Here is a 21,282-nt window from a genome sequence, read left to right as displayed (position 1 = left end):
AGAAACGGTAGCTTGAATGGCCTGCTCCATTTTCTGACCTGACAAAGTTCAGCCAACCTCATACAACCAGGTGTTCCTGTTTGCTAGGGTTCCATAATGCTGATTAGTGTGTTCACTTAGCACAGGGCAGGTCAGAATTCCTAAGATGAAGCAATTCTCCCACCTCAGTTCATCAAGAAATCAGATACCCTCTTGTATAGCTGAAACTGATCTACCCTGAGGTGTGACAACAATAAGACATTACACAAAGACAACACACAGTTCTCTGGATTGAGAGGATCTGAAGGGGAAGAAGCAGCCTAACACCACTCTCTCATTGTCTTTTCCTCCTTCAGAGCATATACATAACACAAGAATTTCTGCATAGCGCTAACAAAGTGATAATTAAATCAAGTAACAGTTAGAAAAGCAGTGGGAAACTGTAGCAGTTGATATGTAAACACTAACAGCAGATGTCTGATTAAATGATCAATTAGACTCCAAATTTCTCATCACCTTTTTTGTATACCTCTACTACACAGCTCTGTGTCCCTACCGGAAACAAAGAAGGGGATCCCAGTTTAAGGGCCAAGATCTTCTCCCAAGATATGTAGTGAAATGTACTTACAGATAAAACCGTTAAGAAATAATTTGGATCATTCTTAAGCGGCAGCAAAGGCACTTGTACTTACCGAAATATGATGGGCATACATTGGCCTAGACAGGAAAAATGCTGCATCATGGGGTGTATGAAATTCATTACAGAGTACATCAATTGAAGGCACTCGCTTTATATAATCTTCTGTGCTCAGATTAGATGCTAAAAACCCGCCAAATTGCACCAGGGTATCATGACACTAAATTTAAAAAATAAGACAAAATCAACATATTTTCCAAAGTGAGTAAGAAGTCATTTTAGGAATATTTTAACAATTAAGAATCCAAATTTTACAACTTAAAAAGACTTTAGAGATCATCTTACAAATATAATCACATAACCATATTACAAAAAAAGATGCCAAGGTCCTGACAGGTTGACTAATCCAAGGCTTTACTAGCCAACGAGTCTCTTAAATGCCAAGCTGTATTTCATCACTTTTAGTGGAATATATTTACCTAAATCAAATAAGATAATAACCATAGGCAAACAGAAGTCAATTCCTTTGCCCTTAAAAGAAGAAAACTTTATTTACAGAATGTATTTATAAATATCAAGTACCAAAACCTAAGATTAGCCCACAAAATGCGTTTAACTATCATCAACTATAACACAAAGAAAAAGAGAGATAGCAACCCAGCCTGCGCAAAATGGCAGAGCCCGAGTCTACAAAAAAAATTCAAAAATTAGCCCCGTGAGGTGGTGCACACCTATAGTCCCCAGCTACTCGGGAGGCTGAGGTAGGCTGATCACTTGAGCCAGGGAGGTCAAGGCTGCAGTGAGCTGAGATCATGCACTGCACTCCAGCCTGAGTAACAAGAGTGAGGCCTTGCCTCAAAAAAAAAAAAAAAAAAAAGAAAGAAAGAAAAGAAAAGAAAAGAAAAGAAAAGAAAAGAAAAGAAAAAGAGAGCGTGCACGAGTGATCAAACAAACATCTATTCTATTACGACTGAGATTTCCAGATATCAGGAAAGATATAAATGCAAACAACTTGAAGTTGCCGGAATTTAATGATGTAATATTTAATTAATTGACAGTCTTACATATAACATCTCTTGGAGCTAACTCTTAAATATCGTAATTTACATAGAAATAGGCTCTATTTCCTGAATGCCTATTTCACATTAGATTAGGATGCCTCATATTCACATGATGTGCAAAAATGGCATTTTTCAAATTATAACATATTCCTTTAACAGGATTTTAAAAATGTACATAAACATAAAAGCCACTTTAACTTGCCTGGTCATAGAGCTTTCCCACAAGTTTCAAATGTTTCTCTCCACCTTCCTGAAAGATTACCCCATTCCTCTGCTGAGCCATAAGGAGACAGAGAGGAAGGGCAAGATCATGGTCCAATAGAGCATCCTTTAATCTCTGAGAGGATTTTTTAGTGTTTCTGATCTGACCAAAATAACCACCCTGCACAAGAGAAGACACAAATTTACTAATGTACAGTATATAACCCATGCTGTCTAATTTGATAAAGACATAGCAAAAAGTTGAGTTAAAATCCTTAATATAAAAAACTCCTACATTACACATTTCTTCCCTTACACAAATTTACTTTAGTGACTATTACTGACTACGGTCACTGGCTTAAAGACAAACATCAGCTGAATTTAAATTCTTGCATATTTTCCATTTTCCACCTTGCAGCCCCTCATAAAGGATTATTAAATTATTCGTTGTGGCACAGATTCAACAGAGCAACTAAGATTTAAGGGAGTGAGGATATCAAGGATCACAGAAGATTTAGTAATTATTCGGTAATTATTTTATTTATTATTTTGTCAAGGGGAGGAACAGAATCTTGCTCTCATTGCCCAGGCAGTGGCGTAATCTTGGCTCATTGCAACCTCCACCTCCTGAGTTCAAGTAATTCTCCTGACTCGGCCTCCCAAGTAGCTGGGATTACAGGCACCAGCCACCACACCCAGCTAATTTTTTGAATTTTTAGTAGAGACAGGGTTTCGCCATGTTAGCCAGGTTGGTCTCTAGGCTCCTAAAGTGCTGGGATTACAGGGCATGAGCCACCGTGCCTGGCCTTAGTTGGTAATTACTTTCCTTATGGATGCATTACTTACTTTTATATTTTGTTTCAGCTTTTTTAAAAAGTTAAAGTAATTACTGTATCTCAATTTCTAAAACAGAGTAGGGGTGGTTGTGAAAGGAAGACATGTATGGCTTTGACATTTGGTTTCATTAACTTACATATTGTTTGGATTCTTTACTATGATCACACATACATTATGAATTTTAAAAGTTGATGAACAAAAATAGCAATTCTTACCTCAGCTTTTAGCTGCTCTCCACCAGTCATGGCCTCTAGTTGCTCCATTGTCATTTCCTCTGTAATTTCTATTCCTGCCATTTTTTGCACCACTTCTTTCAAGATAAGCAGGTCAAAACTATTCAAAAAGAAAAAAAAAAACAGTCTACAGTTAGAACTTCAAATATAAAAATAATATACTGTAATTAATATACTGAGAATCCCTAAATTATTTGTATATGAATATGGGGGAAGTGGCTGAAGCAGTTTTTAAGGAACCACATTCCTAGAACTATATTGTCAAATATTTGGTGTATATGTTTATTTTAACTTTTACTTGGAAATGATTTCAAATTTACTGATAGGATGGAAAAATAAAAACAGTACAAAGCTCACTCATATATCCTTTACCTCAACTTCACCTAGTAGTAACATTTTTAATCCTGCTTGCTTTATCATTTGCATTTTTTCTCCCTCTCTGAAGCCCCTCTCTGCATACATAGTCACACACTCAATTTTTTAATCATTTGAGGGAAAATTATTTACATCATGGCCTTTTGCCCCTAAAATTTCTAAGACTGCATTTCCTAAGAGAGCTATTCTCTTATATAACCACAGCAGCTATTAATTTTAGTAAATCTAACACTGATAGAATACTTTAATCTACCATTCATATTTCATTTTATTGGTTGACCCAATAAAGTCCTTCATAGCATTTTTTTCTCCTCCCATACAGGACAGCCAAAATGTTTTTGATGATATAGAGCCATTTCTAAATAATCCACTTACTAAAAAGGGACAAAGATGTAGCATGGTCACATATACTTGGAAGAGAGGCAGGGAAGGAAGGAAAAAAAGAAGTTCTAAGTTGTGGTATCTGAGCCAAAGATGACAATTTAGTGGCCAGTCTGAAGCACATTTTTCAGTAATATGCCAACAGTTATGTTTTTTAATCTTCAAAGTTTAGGACTACCAATGGAAACAATACCTTATGTCCTCTAAGATCTTCTTTAGTTAATCTAAACAAAGTAAAAACATTCTTTCCTAAAAAATACAGATGTTTTTCCAAATGTAAAGTTAGACATACTCAAGACACAAGCTAACAGATGAAGGAATCATTTTCTAAGATTCTTAAGTGTTCTCTCAACTTGCCTTGTTTTCCTTAGTTTTTCTTTTTTAAGAAAGCCCTCATGAAAACTAGTATATAAGTACCAATGAAACAGTTTATTTTTCTTTTAAAATATGTTTCAATTAGATGGTCACAAACACTGTATTCACAGTACAGAAAGCTGAGTTATAGATTAAAAAATAATGTATGTTCTGCTGGCCTAAAGACAAAGAAGAATAAAAATATATAGGAATGGCAGAGAGATGAGCATAAGGGATGTGCCAATACAATTTTAAGTTTAAATATTTTTTTAAGTTTTCCCTATGCCAAAATAAGAATCTGTCAATAATTACTTAGGTAATACTTGTTTAGAACACCAAATAGTTTTTAATTTTTTGTTTGCTTTCTACCAGAAAGCTTTTGAAAACAATTTCAGGTTCTTTGATTCGAGTCAGTCTACTTCTCATGAGGTTTAACATACGCACATACTAATTCAAACTCTAAGCACTGATATTGGCCCAAAATAAAATAAACTTCAGTATTTATAAAGAAAAGAAGACATTGTCCAAAAGGTATCGAAGTCTTATGTATCTCTAAAACTCAAATTCAAAAATTATGCTTTAAAGGTATTATATACACCCTCAAATAAACATGTTCCTACCAGATGCTCAACGTGATACAGGTCAATTACTGCATACAGACCTAGTGCAGTATGTTTTGTCATAGGAAGATACACAATATATTACATTAGCCATTTACTCAAAAGCCTAATAGGCAGTCAAAATAAATGAAAGTATCTTTTTAGTGCGTTAATATATATAGCCAAATATTACATTTATTCGTGAAAAAAGGTGTCTATTTATGTATTAAGTTATCATTTAACTAAAGAATTTCATGTAAATAAGTGAGCAACTATTCTACTTGAGCCTACAACCAATAAGTAAGTAGTCTTTCAGGATAATAGGAGTCTCAATACCCCCAAACCAACAGAAGTACTCTATTGAATTTTATTAAGTATAATTTGCTGTGAATACCTTTTACCCGCCTTTAGCTGATTGGCAACATACTGAAGAAGACCGGCAAGATCAATTGGATATTTACGAAAAACTGCACCACAGAAACTAGCCAGACCTATATGAAATAAGAAAGGAGTAAAAACAACTCATAAAACAAAATGCACAAGTATCAGTTCTTCAACTAAACTTCTAAAACAAAATGAGGTAGGAATAATTGTATTGCTGATGCTGTTGGAGTTTCATAATAGTAACAATAACCAATATTTACTGAGCACAGATATATGTCAAGCACTGTACCAAGCACTTTATAATGATTATCTCATTTAATCCTTGCAACTATTATCTTAGGTTGGTATAACCTATTGATGAGGCAAATTCAGAACAGATATGTCATGTAACTTGCTCACAGTCACATAGTACGAAGTAGAGCAGTAAGTCAAATCTTTGCAGCCTGATTCCAGAGTTTGTGAAACTAAGATATAACAAAATCTTGCAGATCACTCAGTAAACTTGAATAAATGACAAAATGCCAGCCCCCTGAATGTGAGTCAAGAAAAAAAAAATCTCTTTTTATCTAGGAACATGCTACTAGTTGTGGAGGTGCAAGAAAATAATTAAAGTATTACCAGACCTAGAAGCAGACAAGAGACCAATTTTAACCAACGGTCCTTATCATACCATGAATAAGGAGGAAACTCCAGCCAATACAAGAGTAGGAGATTCTAGTAAAGTCAAGTACTCTGCAGCCTATTCCACAACTATTTGCTAAGCACCTAAATGATACTGGACAAAACACAAGTCCTGCCCTCAAGGAGCTGAGTCTGATGGAAGATACAGAAAAGTAGACAAATAACTATGATGAGCGAAAGGCTCCATGGGAATACAAAAGAGGAGCACCTAATTCAGACTTGTGGGTGGGAGCATTAACAGAAAAAGCTTTCCAGAGGAAGTGACCTCAGAGCTGAAATGGGTATTCCAAGCCAAGTGAATAATGGGCAAAAGGTCATGGAAAGTACAAGAAGTTCAGCATTAATGAAATCTAGAATATCGGGAAGCAGGGAAAAGATGAGGCTAGAACAGTGCAAAAGGACCTGATTTCAAAAGAACTTACTTGTATGACTTATTAAACATTTCGGACTTTAAAGGACAATGGGGAGCCACTGCAAGATTCCGCTATCAGATACAATAAGTTGAAAGAAAGGGAACTGGCTGCTAGAAACCAAAGGTACAAGAATTAAAAAGAAATATGGTTAGTTTTGTTGGTTAAACTAAGTCAAGTTTTTGCTCTTTTAAGATGACTGGAACCTCAGGATGGAATGGGAAGAAATGAGACTAACTCCCTTAAGATCAACTTCTATAAAATAATGTTAGTCAAAAAGGAGATTTTCAGCTAGGCACAGTGGCTCATGCCTGTAATCCCAGCACTTTGGGAGGCCGAGGTAGGCAGATCACTTAAGGTCAGGAGTTCGAGACTAGCCTGGCCAACATAGTGAAACCCCGTCTCTACTGAAAATACAAAAGTTAGCTGGGTGTGGTGACGCATACCTGTAATCCCAGCTACTCGGAAGGCTAAGGCAGGAGAGGTGCTAGAACCTGGGAAGCAGAGGCTGCAGTGAGCTGAGATTGCACCACTGCACTCCAGCCTGGACCACAGAGCAAGACCTCGTCTCAAAAAAACAAAATAAATTTAAAATAAAATAAAATGAAGGAGATTTTACCTCCCCAGTAATGCTTATCCAAATTAACTCTGATAACAGTCTCTTAAGTTAGGAAAATAAATAAGAACTATATCAACCTCCTTACATAGCCAAGGACTCTACAGAACAAGCTTAGCAGCTAGATATTCTCAACAACTCTTAACAAATAGGCTTATAAAAGCCTCAAAGCATAGATAATAAAATATGTAACATGGCAGTTACCACAGATAATAATTTCATCTTTCGAAAAATAAAAATACTTACTCTGAAGCCAGCTTGAGATGGTTGTGTCATCATGTTTCATTCTTTCCTTTTCTGGATTAGCTAAAGCTTCAATGATACAATCTTTCATATATTAAGAAAAAAACTAAGTCATTACATCTTTAATAAAGACCCTTAAAACATAAATATGCCACATCTTAGGGGCAAAACTGTTGGTCATTACAAATTACTGTTCTTTTTTTTAAGACCAGGGATGTTGCTAAAACAAATTTTTGAAAAATACACTCCCTGTAGTACCAACATCTCTTCTTTAGCCTCCTTTCCATCTTTCAGCAATCAAGATAGATTCCATCAATAACAAGATGTCTGGTAAGCCACCTGGGTACAGTAGCTCATGCACTTTGGGAGACCGAGGTGGGTGGATCACTTGAGGTCAGAAGTTCGAGATCACCCTGGCCAACCTGGTGAAACCCCATCTCTACTAAAAACACAAAAATTAGCCAAGTGTGGTAGCACACGCCTTTAATCCCAGCTACTCGGGAAGCTGAGGCAAGAGACCCGCTTGAACCCGGGAGGTAGAGGTTGCAGTGAGCTGAGATCGTGCCACTGCACTCCAGTTTGGGTGACAGAGCAAAACTCTGTCTCACAAAAAAAAAAAAAAAAAAAATATCGGTGAGCCTAACATGTCTCCCTTTATACAACACAGACACACATACACACACTCTCTCTCTCTCTCTCTCTCTCTCTCACACACACACACACACACACACACACACACACACACACACACTTGACTGACCAAACTTCAGATCAGCCATCTGAATCAACCTCAGACGGTTACTAAAGAAAAACAGAACGAAAATAAAACATTTACCATACTATCTATTAAATACGAAATCTACATATTACTTCACTTTAAAGGATACAGGCCAAAACATCATAATTCAATGAAGTGAGGTATTTCAATGAATCTACTACAGGTGTTATTAAGTTATCATACTTCTGTATTTGTGACAAGATCTGGAAAACAGCAACAAACAACAGAAGGCATTAACTAATCAAAGGATTTCTACTGTACCAACTAAGTAATGGCTATGCTTTATTTTTCAAATGAAATAATGCTTATAATTAAAGTGGTTTCCTATCACTTCATATTTATATAGAAATTACTATTGTGTCATTGCCTTAGAAAATATTTTCTTAGGCTACATTTTTCAGTTAGGAAAAAATCCAAATCTATAAAAAATGACAGTGGTAATTTGGAATTGCAATGAATCTGAAGATTCCTTTGGGCAGTACGGATATTTTAACTATATTGATTCTTCCAATCCAAGAGCATGGAATGTCTTTCCATTTGCTTGTATCACTATGATTTCTATCATCAGTGTTTTATAGTTCTAGTAGAAATCTTTCACCTCCTTGGTTAGATGTATCTCCTGGTACTTTTTTTGTGGCTATTGTAAATGGAATTGTGCTCTTGATTTGGTTTTCAACTTGAATATTATCTGGTGTATAGAATGTTACTGATTTTTGTATGTTAATTTTGTATCCTGAAACTTTACTATGGGAATGGACGCACATAAAGATAGAAAGACACTGGGGACTCTAAAAGTAAGGGGGGGGGCAAGGTTTGAAAACTACCTATTGGGTACTATGCTCACTATTTGGGTGAAGGGTTCAATAGTAGCTCCAACCCCAGCATTATGCAATATATACATGTAATAAACCTGCACATGTACCCCCTGAAGCCTAAAAAAAAAATTAAAAAAGGAAATCATTCAAGTTGGTTCAAAGCTGTTTTTGGAATGAAAGAGTGTAGTCTCTCTCATGCGTTTTAGAAATCTCTAAATATTGGCAAGGCATGGTGGCTCATGTCTATAATTCTAGCACTTTAGAAGGCCAAAGCAGGCAGATTACCCAAGGTCAGGAGTTCAAGACCAGCCTGGCCAACATGGTGAAACCCCGTCTCTACGAAAAATACAAAAAAATTAGCCGTGTGCAGTGGCGCACACCTATAATCCCAACTACTCAGGAGGCTGAGGTGGGAGAATTGCTTGAACCCAGGAGGTGTAGGTTGTGGTGAGCCGAGATCATGCCACTGCACTCCAGCCTGGGTGACAAGAGCGAGATTTCACCTCGAAAAAGAAAAAAAGAAAGAAATGTCTAAATATTGAAGTACTAGTATCACATATCAATCACAATGAAATGTTATTTGAATGTTTCTAAAAACTAAATTCAACAAGTAACACTTCTAGAAATCAAAATGTGGTATACAAAATAACATTATATTGTCTATAATAGTAACACTGTTACATATTACTATTAATAGAAAAATAAATCAATGTGTTAAATACATTGTATAATAATTTTCTTTTCAGCATAACCTTACAATTTTTCATTTTCTAACTTCCACTTGCACTGATTTAAAGGCAACAAAAAGAAAAATCCCTTAAAATAATATTAACCTCAAAACATACATAATCAAACAAAATGGTTGGATTGCTGTGGCTCAGCTTCCCAATTTGTCTTCCAGAAGGCTTCACATTTTCCTTGGTTAGGCGCCTACAGAGGAAGAAAAAGGTGGCAGGGATCATCTTAAGTAACATTCCTTGTAATGTAGATAGCTTTGTTACATCATAGTGGGGAGAAAACCAATTATTCCCCAAATATTCAAAATGGATTCATGTAAACGACCACATTCATCATATCCTTTATGGCAGGATTTGGGCTATTTTGGTTAGGGATTCTCCCGGATAGTATTGAGACTTTATATTAAATGCTTAACATTTATAAAATACACATTTCAACTTTATAGTAATAGTCTAATAATCAGTAAAACTCTTAATGTACTCTGTAAGTACATAAAACTCTTCTTACAAATAATCAAAATTATTTCAGATTTAGGAGGACTCATTTATCAGTTTAGGGATTAAGAGATCAAATTTGGTGTCATGCAATGAAATGCCTCATGCCATCTGGCTCAGTGACTTGAACAGAGTAATAGCTCATGCTGCATTCCTCAATATGTAAAGTTATCTGCTTTTCATAGTCAACGTAAACAATTATTTTGAAGCTAAATTCTACTCCTTTTTATTTCTTCCTTTGCTCATTATTCAAATTTATATCTATGAATTCTTACAGTTCAAAACAATTATTACACAGAATCTTAAATGCCTGTGATGAGATTATTACATAATAAATGTAGAGACTTGAAAAGGCTACAAGTGACAGTAAGGAAGCTTTCTAGGATGAAAATATAATGAAGTAAATTATGAATTCAGTTTATAATTCAGGAAATGTGACCATTCTCCAAGTGACAAACTTGCTATAATTAATTTCTTATGACAAAACTGGCCCCATCAATCAAAATTATTTCATCATCAACTGTTTCTCTTTCCAATTCTCCATATATCCCAGTTTCTTCTGTTTCACAGAAAGAGAGACCATTAAACGTTAGCTATACAGTATTTTGTTCAACCTTGCAACTTACCACTACCTGTCCCTTTTTCTAACCCCAATATTTCAGATCCCTACCCTCTACTTGCCAAGGCCAACCCCTCCTCTGTTTTTTATTCCATTCCCTTCTGCCTCCATCCCCTGGAGGGACAAACAAACAAACAACAAAAAAAAACGAAAGAAATGTTTTCTTGTCTTTGTCTTCTCCTCAAGCTACCAGTGTCTGGCATACGGAACACAATAAACATTTGTAGAAAGAATTATTAAATGCCCCATAGCAAGCTCATGTTTTAAATAGTATTCAAAACTCATGAAATTCTGCAAGTAATAAATTAATACATTATATGCTCACTCTAAAAACTTCGTGTTGTTTAAGCCTGGTAAAATAGTTATAGCTTACAAATATAACAAAAATCCAAATACATTAAAAATTCTGCACATATTATTCTATAGTAAATTATATTTTTATTCATTCATTCATATTAATGCCTATGATGACAGTAAAAGTACTAAGCATTAGAAATACAAGGACGATTGTGTCTCAGTCTTTTGGCTAAGGTCAAGTATGGAAATACAAGGATGAGGCTGGGTGCAGTGGCTCATGCCTATAATCCCAGCACTTTGGGAGGCCGAAGCAGGCGAATAACGAGGTCAGGAGTTTGAGACCAACCTGGCCAACATGGTGAAACCCTGTCTCTACTAAAAATACAAAAAAATTAGCTGTAGGTGGTGGCAAGAGCCTGTAATCTCAGCTACTCGGGAAACTGAGGCAGGAAAATTGCTTGAACCTGGGAGGTAGAGGATGCAGTGAGCCGAGATTGCACCACTGCACTCCAGCCCGGGTGACAACTCAAGACTCCATCTCAAAAAAAAAAAGAAAAAAAGAGAGAAATACAAGAATGAATAACAGTTCCTGCTCTCAAGCCTGGTCCAGCGATGGAAACAGATTTAAAATCATTTATTAAATTTCAATATTCTTAAACAAAAAGAGCAATCAACAGAACAGTACTTATATGCTATTGATAATATAAAAGGTGGCTAGCCATCGCAGTGGCTCACGCCTATAATCCCAGCACTTTAGGAGGCCAAGGCAGGTGGATCACAAGGTCAGGGGTTCAAGACCAGCCTGGCCTAGATGATGAAACTCCATCTCTACCAAAAATACAAAAATTACCCGGCACGGTAGCGGGCACCTGTAATCCCAGCTACTTGGGAGGCTGAGGCAGAGAACTGCTTGAATCTGGGAGGCAGGGAATTGCTTGAATTCGGGAGGCGGAGGTTGTAGTGAGCCAAGATCGTGCCACTGCACTCCAGCCTGGGCAACAAAGCGAGACTCCATCTCGAAAATAAATAAATAAATAAACAAACAAACAAAAATAAATAAATAAAAGGTGGCTGGGGTGTGGTGGCTCATATCTGTAACCCAAGCACTGGGAGATCAAGGTGGAAGGATAACTTGAGGCCAGGAGTTTGAAACCAGCCTGGGCAACATAGTGAGGTCCCATCTTTACAAGGAAAAAACAATATTAACATAATAATAATAATAAGAAGAAGAAGAAGAAGAAGAAGAGGGGGATAATATATTTGTATTGGCTTGTATGTACATAAAAATATCTGGAAGGATATATAAGAGAGAGACTAAATAGTGGTTACTTTTTACGGGGGGGAAGAACTGAGTAGACGTAGGATGAGGTGAGACTTTCTGCTGTATGTATTGTATACCTTATTTACTGAAATTTAAACCATGTAAACATATAAACTATTCAAAACATTAGATAGTTAAAAAAAGAAAAATAATCGTAGCAATGTAGCAATGTACCTAAAGGTATGATAACATTATATGCACAAAGAATAGTGGTGGAAATAAAGATCCATTGTGTTTGGCAGTATATGCTAGGGAAGCCTTCACTGGAAGTAACACTGGAGCTCACTCTCCAAGAATGAGGTCACCAGATGGAAAGGGGGAAAGGAAGGTAAGGGAAAACCTGTACAAACAGAGGAAACAAAAAGTACATACAAGGGAAGAGAAGCTAAGGAGACAGTGGTACAGTCAGGGAAACATAAGTAGACTCAGTACATCTGGAAGGAGAATTGGCAGGAAAGGAGGTGAGATGCAGGGAGGGACAAATCAGGGAGGACCTCTTATATCTCACTATGCCATAAAGCTTAACGTAAACCTTCAGGTAAAGTCAGTCACCAAATGATTTTTAGTAAGAGAATATATAAATCACTGTAATACACCAGATAAAAGAACTAAGGTAGTGGTGGTAGAGACAGTAGATGAGACAGATTCAAGGGATTCAATAACGCTTAAATATATTACCAAACAATCCATGTAGACCACTTGGTTTAATACTTGGCACATATAGTAATAGCTCCCTAAATATTAGCTGTTGTTGTTAAGCTAGAAACTGTACCTGGAGAACTCTTAAGTCCAGAAACTCTTTCATATCTAGTATCGTCTCCTGCCAAAACTCCTCCAAGTAAAATCATTTACTCTCATCTATCCTCCCATAGCACTTTATTCATACTATGTAACAGCACCTATTAAACTAGATTGTTTCAATATAATCCATAGGCTCACAGGGAAAAAAAAAAAACTAGATTGTAATCATGCACACATCTGTTTTCCCAGTAGACTGTGACCAGAAACATTATCACTGGGCAAAGACAACATTTAACAGACATTACACACTCTTAAATCTAAATAAACTAGAAATCGAACTACTTTTAATTAGAATAACCATACCACTGCTATGAATTTACAAAAGGAATGGCAACTGACATTACCCTTGTTGAAAACACTTTCAATACAGCAGTGTAATTAAGCATCTAAACTGATACTAATCTGAAGTATATGATTTTCATAATTAAACTTCAAATAATCTACTGGGAAGTAGAATATCACTCATATTTTTAATGATATGAAAATAAAAGCATACAATATTTTTTAAAAAGAAATTTCTCAAAAGTTGATTCCCTGTGGAGATAATTCTGCATAATTTCATTAGTTCTTCCTAACAGATTAAAAAAATTATTATGGTAACTTTTCGCAGAAGAAATTGCTAGAACTTTGACTACCTTGCAGAAATCACTAAACGTTATTGAGCAAAGGCCACAGCAGGCTGTCCTTAAAAAGAAAAAAAAAAAACCCAAAACACTTATCCTATAATATGATGCATGCATTAAAAGGGATTTTCATTAGATTTTTATCCATATGCAAACATGACAACTATGAAAACTTCGTAGTCAAATATAGCTAAAATCACAATTAATAGTCATTATGTCTATAGTATATATATCAGCTATACCATTCACAACACATAGGCTTTCTCAAAACTGAGGCTCAGACAAGCTAGCGGAAAGAAAGTAAATTAGATCCAGAAATAAATTAGATTAATATGAAAAATAAATAAATTAAAACTTACTTCATGATATATTTGGCTCTGTCTATTGTTTGAGCTTTAACTTTTACTAAAAGTGGGTGACTGTTATAAGTTTCATTCTTCCACTGGCCATACAGACGATATCTTAAAAAATGATGAGATGAAGAATTAGGAAAAGTTAAACACTTAGAGGTTAGCATACTAGAATTACTAGTAGTTTAAAACATGAAAATAATATGTATTTACCTATGCTGATATGGAAATGTTTTAAACATTCCCCATAGTTCCTCAGACATACAAGCATTGCAGTCCATCAAAGAAAGAGATGGAAGTAGTACCTGGTCAGTAATGCTAAGCAAACAGCTAAGGATAACTTCCTAAAAGAAAAAAGGAAGTTATTTCAGTAAGAGGCCCATATTAATAGAATCCAACAATAAATTTATGACAGCCTTGGGAAAATTACCATTTCTTAATCTCATAACACACAATATCCCATTCCTCACCCATCCTTTTCACAACGCGTATTTATGTTTCTCCATCTAAGACATCAACGGGATAAGGAAAGGGGTAGCAAAGGAATGAGGAACTTTTCTCTCTCTTCCTTTTTCAATATACTAATCCTCAGGGGAAAGAAATGTTAATCTTAAAAGATAACTTTGCATAAGCTGCCAAAAGCTATAATCAGCATCTACAGTATAAAATTACTCATACAGATAATTAAAGCTTGTTCACAGTAAAACTTGTAGTATGCTGTACCAAGACTAACATTAGACATATTATTGGATTTTTCTAATCTCTTACCGTTTTTTCTTTATCTTCTTGTTTGCTTCCATCAGACTGAAACTACAATTTAAAAAAAGAAATTAATAAAATGCAAAAAGGTTAACATTATGCTGTCACAATTTAGTTTCTAATTTGAAAAAAATTTAATTCGCACATGTTTGTAAATTGTTCTTACTTTTTAGAAATATGTAGATTTTAAATATAGCCTGTTAACCTTTTTAAATTTTGTTTCTAACCTCTAAATCATACTTAACATCCATGAATTTTAATTGTCAATTTTTATAAATCAATTCTTTTCTCAATCTATCAAACCAAAGCCCCCTAAAATTGATCTAAGTATGTATTGTAAAATTGTAGCCAGGGCCAGGCGTGGTGCCTTATGCCTGTAATTCCAGTACTTTGAGAGGCCGAGGTGAGCAGATCACCTGAGGTCAGGAGTTTGAGACCAGCCTGGCCAACATGGCGAAACCCCATCTCGACTACAACAACAAAAGTTAGCTGGGAGTGGTGGTGGGCGCCTGTAGTCCCAGCTACTCGGGAGGCTGAGGCAGGAGAATTGCTTGAACCCAGGAGACAGAGCTTGCAATTAGCCGAAGATCATGCCATTGCACTCCAGCCTGGGCAACAACAGCAAAACTCTGTCTCAAAAAAAAAAAAAAAAAAATTGCGGCCAGCACAATAACTTCATTATGATACATTTGCATTTTTCCATCCAGAGATTTTAATTTTTCTTCTACAGAATTAGTATAATCAAACATTAAAGCAAAAAAAATGCAAAAACGAAGCCAAAATTAAACACAAAGAAATTTGAATCTATCTTTTAATTCACCACTCCCAAAGTTCTGACTGAAAGATAAGCCCAAAACATCAAAAAGATTACTTTTTTTTTTTTTAGACGGTGTTTCACCATGTTGGTCAGGCTGGTCTTGAACGCCCAACCTCAGGTGATCCGCCCGCCTTGGCCTCCAAAGTGCTTGGATTACAGGTGTGAGCCACCACGCCCGGCTCAAAAACATTACTAACAAAGACAAAACCATTGCCTAAATTGTACAGACTGAATGAAAAACCCTGGGGCCATATTACATAAACAATTTGCAGATTTGCAGATGGGCCCCTAAGGTGATGCTTGACAAAGATGACTGTTAATTCAAAATGAAAACAGTGAATGATACTTGGTTGAATATAAGCAGATGGAGGGTTGGTGGAGTCTGTAGAGGCCAAAAAGACAATCGAAGTACTGACGACTACTGACAATCTAGATTTCTGGCAAGGATTTAGCTCAGTAACAGATGAGAAAGGGGAAAAGTTTATATGCAGATAACAAGCTTCTTATTTTCTTGGTAGATAAGGGTGTTTTGTGTATGCATACATTTTCACATTTCAGTAACATATAGATGTTACCATAGGAAAAGTCTAACCATTATGCTACATTTTCACATAACACTAATTAAGGGCCTGCCATGTTACCTTTATGGGAAACTACATACACCAAATTTGTTTTTAATTGGCAGATTAAAAAGGTATGATTTCTTTCACAGAAACAATTTATTAAGTCAACATATATACTGGTAAGCAAAGAAGGAACTGGGTTATAGAGGAGTGGCCTGGTTTGGTATGGTTTGGTTTGGCGGTGGTGAGGTGGCACATACATAATTCTGGTGGCATACTGGGTGTACACTGGGAAGCAAAAATACAGGTATCCTGTAATTGGAAAAACTAGGTTTATGATACATTATATCAGGTATAAAGAGAGTTAAGCTCATCCTTTCCTGGTATACTATAATTTAAACAAAACTAATAAAGCAAAACACAGTTTTTTCCCATCGAAATAAAACATTTTCTTAGTTACTAAGTTGTCCTAATTCCCTTTCTAGGTGCCTCATGAGTTTCAAGCATCTATGTGTCAATTCTCGAGAATTCATAAGCAGGAAAATTTGAAAAGGGGAAAGAAATATGGGAAGCAAAATAAAACCACCTAGAAGAACAATAAAAGACCTTTCTATCAAAGCCCAATTATAGCAAGAATGTACAAAATTAAATCAAGAGGTACATGCAAATAAAAGCAATTTTCTTTTGCTTGGTAGGAAAAATAAATACATTCTACTCCCTTGATGCTTTTAGTTTAATTTGCTTTTTAATTCAAAGCAACTTACAGTAAGACTCTCCTTTCACATAATACTCTAAGTTTTACTGAAACTCAGCTAGAAATGGGAAGGAAACAGAAACGGGGTGGGGGGGGCGGGCAACAAGAGACATTCATGCATTCACTCATTCACTGACTAGATTCCAGGCACTGAGAATTCAAATATGAAAAGAGTTCCTATCTTTGAGAAGCTGACACCTCTTGAAGGTCAAAAACTATACTTGGGGCAGCCGTGGTGGCGTAATCCCAGCACTTCAGGAGGCCTAGGTGGGCATATCACAAGATCAGGAGTTCAAGACCAGCCTGACCAACATGGTGAAACCCTGTCTCTACTAAAAATACAAAAATCAGCCGGCTGTGGTGGCGCACACCTGTAGTCCTAGCTACCCGGGAGGCTGAGGCAGGAGAAACGCTTGAACCCAGGAGGCAGAGGTTGCAGTGAGCCAAGATTACACCACTACACTTCAGCCTGGGCAACAGAGCGAAAATCCGTCTCAAAAAAAGAAAAAAAAACAAAAAAGGTTTTGAAAATGGAAAATAAAAACTGCAGATCTATGAAGGTCAAGGGGAAGTTAAGAAAAGCTGTAAGAATTGCTGAAACCTGGCGACGTGTTTAAATTTCATCAGCATCACTTCTATGAACTCTCAGAAATCATGGATTCGGTGGCTGGCAAAATGGCCAAATAGGAACAGCTCTGGTCTGCAGCTGCCAGCGAGATCAATGCAGAAGGTGGGTGATTTCTACATTTCCAATTCAGGAACTGAGCTTATCTCATTGGGACTAGTTACACAGTGGGTGCAGCCCACAGAGAGAGAGCCAAAGCAGGGTGGGGTGTCACCTCACCTGCGAAGCACAAGGAATTGGGGAACTCCCTCTCCTAGCCAAGGGAAGCCATGACGGACTGTGCCATGAGGAAGAGTGCATTCCGGCCAAGATACTAAGCTTTTCCCATGGTCTTTTGCAACCCGCAGACCAGGAGATTCCCTCAGGTGCCTACTCCACCAGGGCCCTGGGTTTCAAGCATAAAACTGGGTGCATTTGGACAGACACTGAGCAAGCCGCAGGAGTTTTTTTCATACCCCAGTGGTGCCTGGAACACCAGCGAGACAGAACCATTCACTCCCCTGGAAAAGGGGCTGAAGCCAGGGAGCCAAGTGGTCTAGCTCAGCAGATCCCACCCCCATGGAGCCCAGCAAGCTAAAATCCACCGGCTTGAAATTCTTGCTGCCAGCACAGCAGTCTGAAGTCGACCTGGGACGCTCAAGCTTGGTGGGAGGACGGGCATCTCCCATTACTGAGGCTTGAGTAGGCAGTTTTCCCCTCATAATGTGAACAAAACTGCTGGGAAGTTCAAAGTGGGCAGAGCCCACCGCAGCGCCTCAAAGCCTCCATAGCCAGATTGCCTCTCTAGATTCCTGCTCTCTAGGTAGGGCATCTCTGAAAGAAAGGCAGCAGCCCCAGTCAGGGGCTTATAGATAAAACTCCCCTCTCCCTGGGACACAGCACCTGAGGGAAGGGACAGCTGTGGGGGCAGCTTCAGCAGACTTAAATGTTCCCGCCTGCCACCTGTGAAGGGAGCAGCACATCTCCCAGGATGGCACTCAAGCTCTACTAAGGGACAGAATGCCTCTTCAAGTGGGTCTCTGATCCCCATGCCTCCTGACCGGGAGACACTCCCAGCAGGAGTTGACAGACACCTCCTACAGGAGAGCTCTGGCTGGCATCAGGCAGGTGCCCTTCTGGACAAAGCTTCCAGAAAAAGGAACAGGCAGCAATCTTTGCTGTTCTGCAGACCCCACTGGTGATACCCAGGCTAACAGGGTCTGGAGTGAACCTCCAGGAAACTGCAGACCTGCAGCAGAGGGGCCTGTTAGAAGGAAACTAACAAACAGAACGGAATAGCATCAACATCAACAAAAAGATGTCCACACAAAAACCCCATCTGAAGGCCAACAACATCAAAGACCAAAGGTAGATAAATCCACGAAGATAGGAAAAAAAAGCCCAAAAAGGCTGAAAATTCCAAAAACCAGAATGCCTCTTCTCCTCCAAAGGATCAGAACTCCATGCCAGCAAGAAAACAAAACTGCACAGAGAATGAGTTTCACAAATTGACGGAAGTAGGCTTCAGAAGGTGGGCAATAACAAACTCCTCCAAGCTAAAGGAGCATCTTCTAACCCAATGCAAGGAAGTAAAGAACCTTGAAAAAAGGTAAAACAAATTGCTAAATAGAATAAACAGTTTAGAGAAGAACATAAATGACCTGATGGAGCTGAAAAACACAGCACAAGAACTTCGTGAAGCATACACAAGTATCAATAGCCAAATCCATCAAGCAGAAGAAAGGATATCAGAGATTGAAGATCAACGTAATTAAATAAAGCCTAAGGACAAGATTACAGAAAAAAGAATGAAAAGGAACAAACAAACCCTCCAAAAATATGGCACTACATGAAAAGACCAAACCCACATTTGATTGGTGTACCTGAAAGTGATAAGGAGAATGGAACCAAGTTGGAAAACACTCTGCAGGATATTATCCAGGAGAACTTCCCCAACCCAGTAAGACAGGCCAACATTCAAATTAAGGAAATACAGAGAACACCACTAAGATACTCCTCAAGAAGAACAACCCCAAGACACACAATCATCAGATAAACCAAGGTTGAAATGCAGAAAAAATTGTTAAAGGCAGCCAGAGAGAAAGGTCGGGTTACCCACAAAGGGAAGCCCATCAGACTAACAGTGGATCTCTCTGCAGAAACCTTAACAAGCCAGAGAAGAATGGGGCCAATATTAAACATTCTTAAAGAATTTTCAAACCAGAATTTAATATCCTGACAAACTGAGCTTCGTAAGTGAAAGAAAAATAAAATTCTTTACAGACAAGCAAATGCTGAGAGATTTTGTCACCACCAGGTCTGCCTTACAAGAGCACTTGAAGGAAGCACTAAATATGGAAAGCAAAACCCAGAACCAGATTTTGTCACCACCAGGTCTACCTTACAAGAGCACCTGAAGGAAACACTAAATATGGAAAGCAAAACCCGGAACCAGCCACTGCAAAAACATACCAAATTGTAAAGGCCATTGACACTATGAAGAAACTGCATCAACTAACAGGCAAAATAACCAGTTAGCATCATAATGACAGGATCAAATTCACACGTAATGATATTAATCTTAAATGTAAATGGGCTAAATGTCCCAATTAAGAGACACAGACTGGCAAACTGGATAATGAGTCAAGACTCATCAGTGTGCCATATAAAGGAGATCCATCTCATGTGCCAAGACACACATGAAGGAAGATTTACCACGCACATGGAAAGCAAAAAAAGCAGGAGTTGAAATCCTAGTCTCTGATAAAACAGACTTTAAACCAACAAAGATCAAAAAGCAAAGAAGGGCATTACATAACGGTAAAAAGGTCAATGCAACAAGAAGAGCTAACTATAAACATGTATGTACCCAATACAGAAGCATCCAGACTCATATAGCAAGTTCTTAGAGACCTACAAAGAGACTTAGACTCCCACACAATAACAGCAGGAGACTTTAATATCCCACGGTCAGTATCACACAAATCAACAAGACAGAAAATTAACAAGGATATTCAGGACTTGAACTCAGCTCTGGACAAAGCATACCTAATAGATAACTACAGAACTCTCCACCCCAAATCAACAGAATATACATTCTTCTCAGCACCACATCACACTTATTCTAAAACTGACCACATAATTGGGAGTAAAACACTCCTGAGCAAATGTAAAAGAACGGAAATCATAACAGACAGTCTCTCAGACCACAGTGCAATCAAATTAGAACTCAGGATTAGGAAACTCACTCAAAACCGCACAACCACATGGAAACTGAATAACCTGCTCCTGAATGACTACTGGATAAATAATTAAATTACGGCAGAAATAAGTAAGTTATTTGACACCAATGAGAACAAAGACACAATGTACCAGAATCTCTGGGACACAGCTAAAGCAGTGTTTAGAGGGAAATTTATAGCACTAAATGCCCACAGGAGAAAGCAGGAAAGATCTAAAATCAGTACCCTAACATCACAATGAAAAGAACTAGAGAAACAAGAGCAAACAAATCCAAAAGCTAACAGAAGACAAGAAATAACTAAGATCAGAGCAGAACTGAAGGAGATAGAGACATGAAAAACCCTTCAAAAAAAAAAAAAAAAAAATCAGTGAATCCGATAGTAGCTGGTTTTTTGAAAAGATCAACAAAATAAATAGACCGCCAGCCAGTCAAATAAGAAAAGAGAGAAGAATCAAATAGATGCAATAAAAAATGATAAAGGAGATATCACCACTGATCCCACAGAAATACAAACTACCATCAGAGAATACAATAAACACCTCTACGCAAATAAACTAGAAAATCTAGAAGAAATGGATAAATTACTGGACACATACAAACTCCCAAGACTAACCCAGGAAGATGTCGAATCCCTGAATAGACCAATAACAAGTTCTGAAATTGAGGCAGAAATTAATAGCCCACCAACCAAACAAAGCCGAGGATCAGATGGAT

At 37.3% G+C, this 21,282-nt stretch overlaps 1 protein-coding gene across 15 annotated transcripts in view; it reads right to left on the bottom strand.

Annotated features, from left to right (window-relative positions):
• THOC2 (THO complex subunit 2) overlaps nucleotides 1–21,282 on the bottom strand; it is a 137,185-nt gene that overhangs the window by 35,512 nt on the left and 80,391 nt on the right. For 11 of the 15 annotated variants that reach the window (XR_010336935.1, XR_010336936.1, XM_064361336.1 and 8 more), the window contains 10 exons: nucleotides 14,596–14,637; nucleotides 14,041–14,171; nucleotides 13,837–13,938; nucleotides 9,418–9,514; nucleotides 7,879–7,972; nucleotides 6,995–7,075; nucleotides 5,052–5,148; nucleotides 2,931–3,048; nucleotides 1,880–2,059; nucleotides 672–836 (listed from right to left, as the gene is read on the bottom strand). Coding sequence is in view for 13 of the 15 variants with exons in the window: in XM_064361336.1 (XP_064217406.1) it covers nucleotides 672–836; nucleotides 1,880–2,059; nucleotides 2,931–3,048; nucleotides 5,052–5,148; nucleotides 6,995–7,075; nucleotides 7,879–7,972; nucleotides 9,418–9,514; nucleotides 13,837–13,938; nucleotides 14,041–14,171; nucleotides 14,596–14,637 (1,107 nt within the window). In the remaining 2 variants the exon portion in view is untranslated. The remainder of the gene's footprint in view (nucleotides 1–671; nucleotides 837–1,879; nucleotides 2,060–2,930; nucleotides 3,049–5,051; nucleotides 5,149–6,994; nucleotides 7,076–7,878; nucleotides 7,973–9,417; nucleotides 9,515–13,836; nucleotides 13,939–14,040; nucleotides 14,172–14,595; nucleotides 14,638–21,282) is intronic. The other 4 variants (XM_064361331.1, XM_064361320.1, XM_064361329.1 and 1 more) reach the window with 1 other exon arrangement.

The sequence above is a fragment of the Aotus nancymaae genome, unplaced genomic scaffold, assembly GCF_030222135.1.
Source record: "Aotus nancymaae isolate 86718 unplaced genomic scaffold, 86718_ANA_hifiasm-v0.15.2.pri h1tg000004l, whole genome shotgun sequence".
NCBI lineage: Eukaryota > Metazoa > Chordata > Mammalia > Primates > Aotidae > Aotus > Aotus nancymaae.
This window is presented reverse-complemented; position numbering and strand designations above follow the sequence as displayed.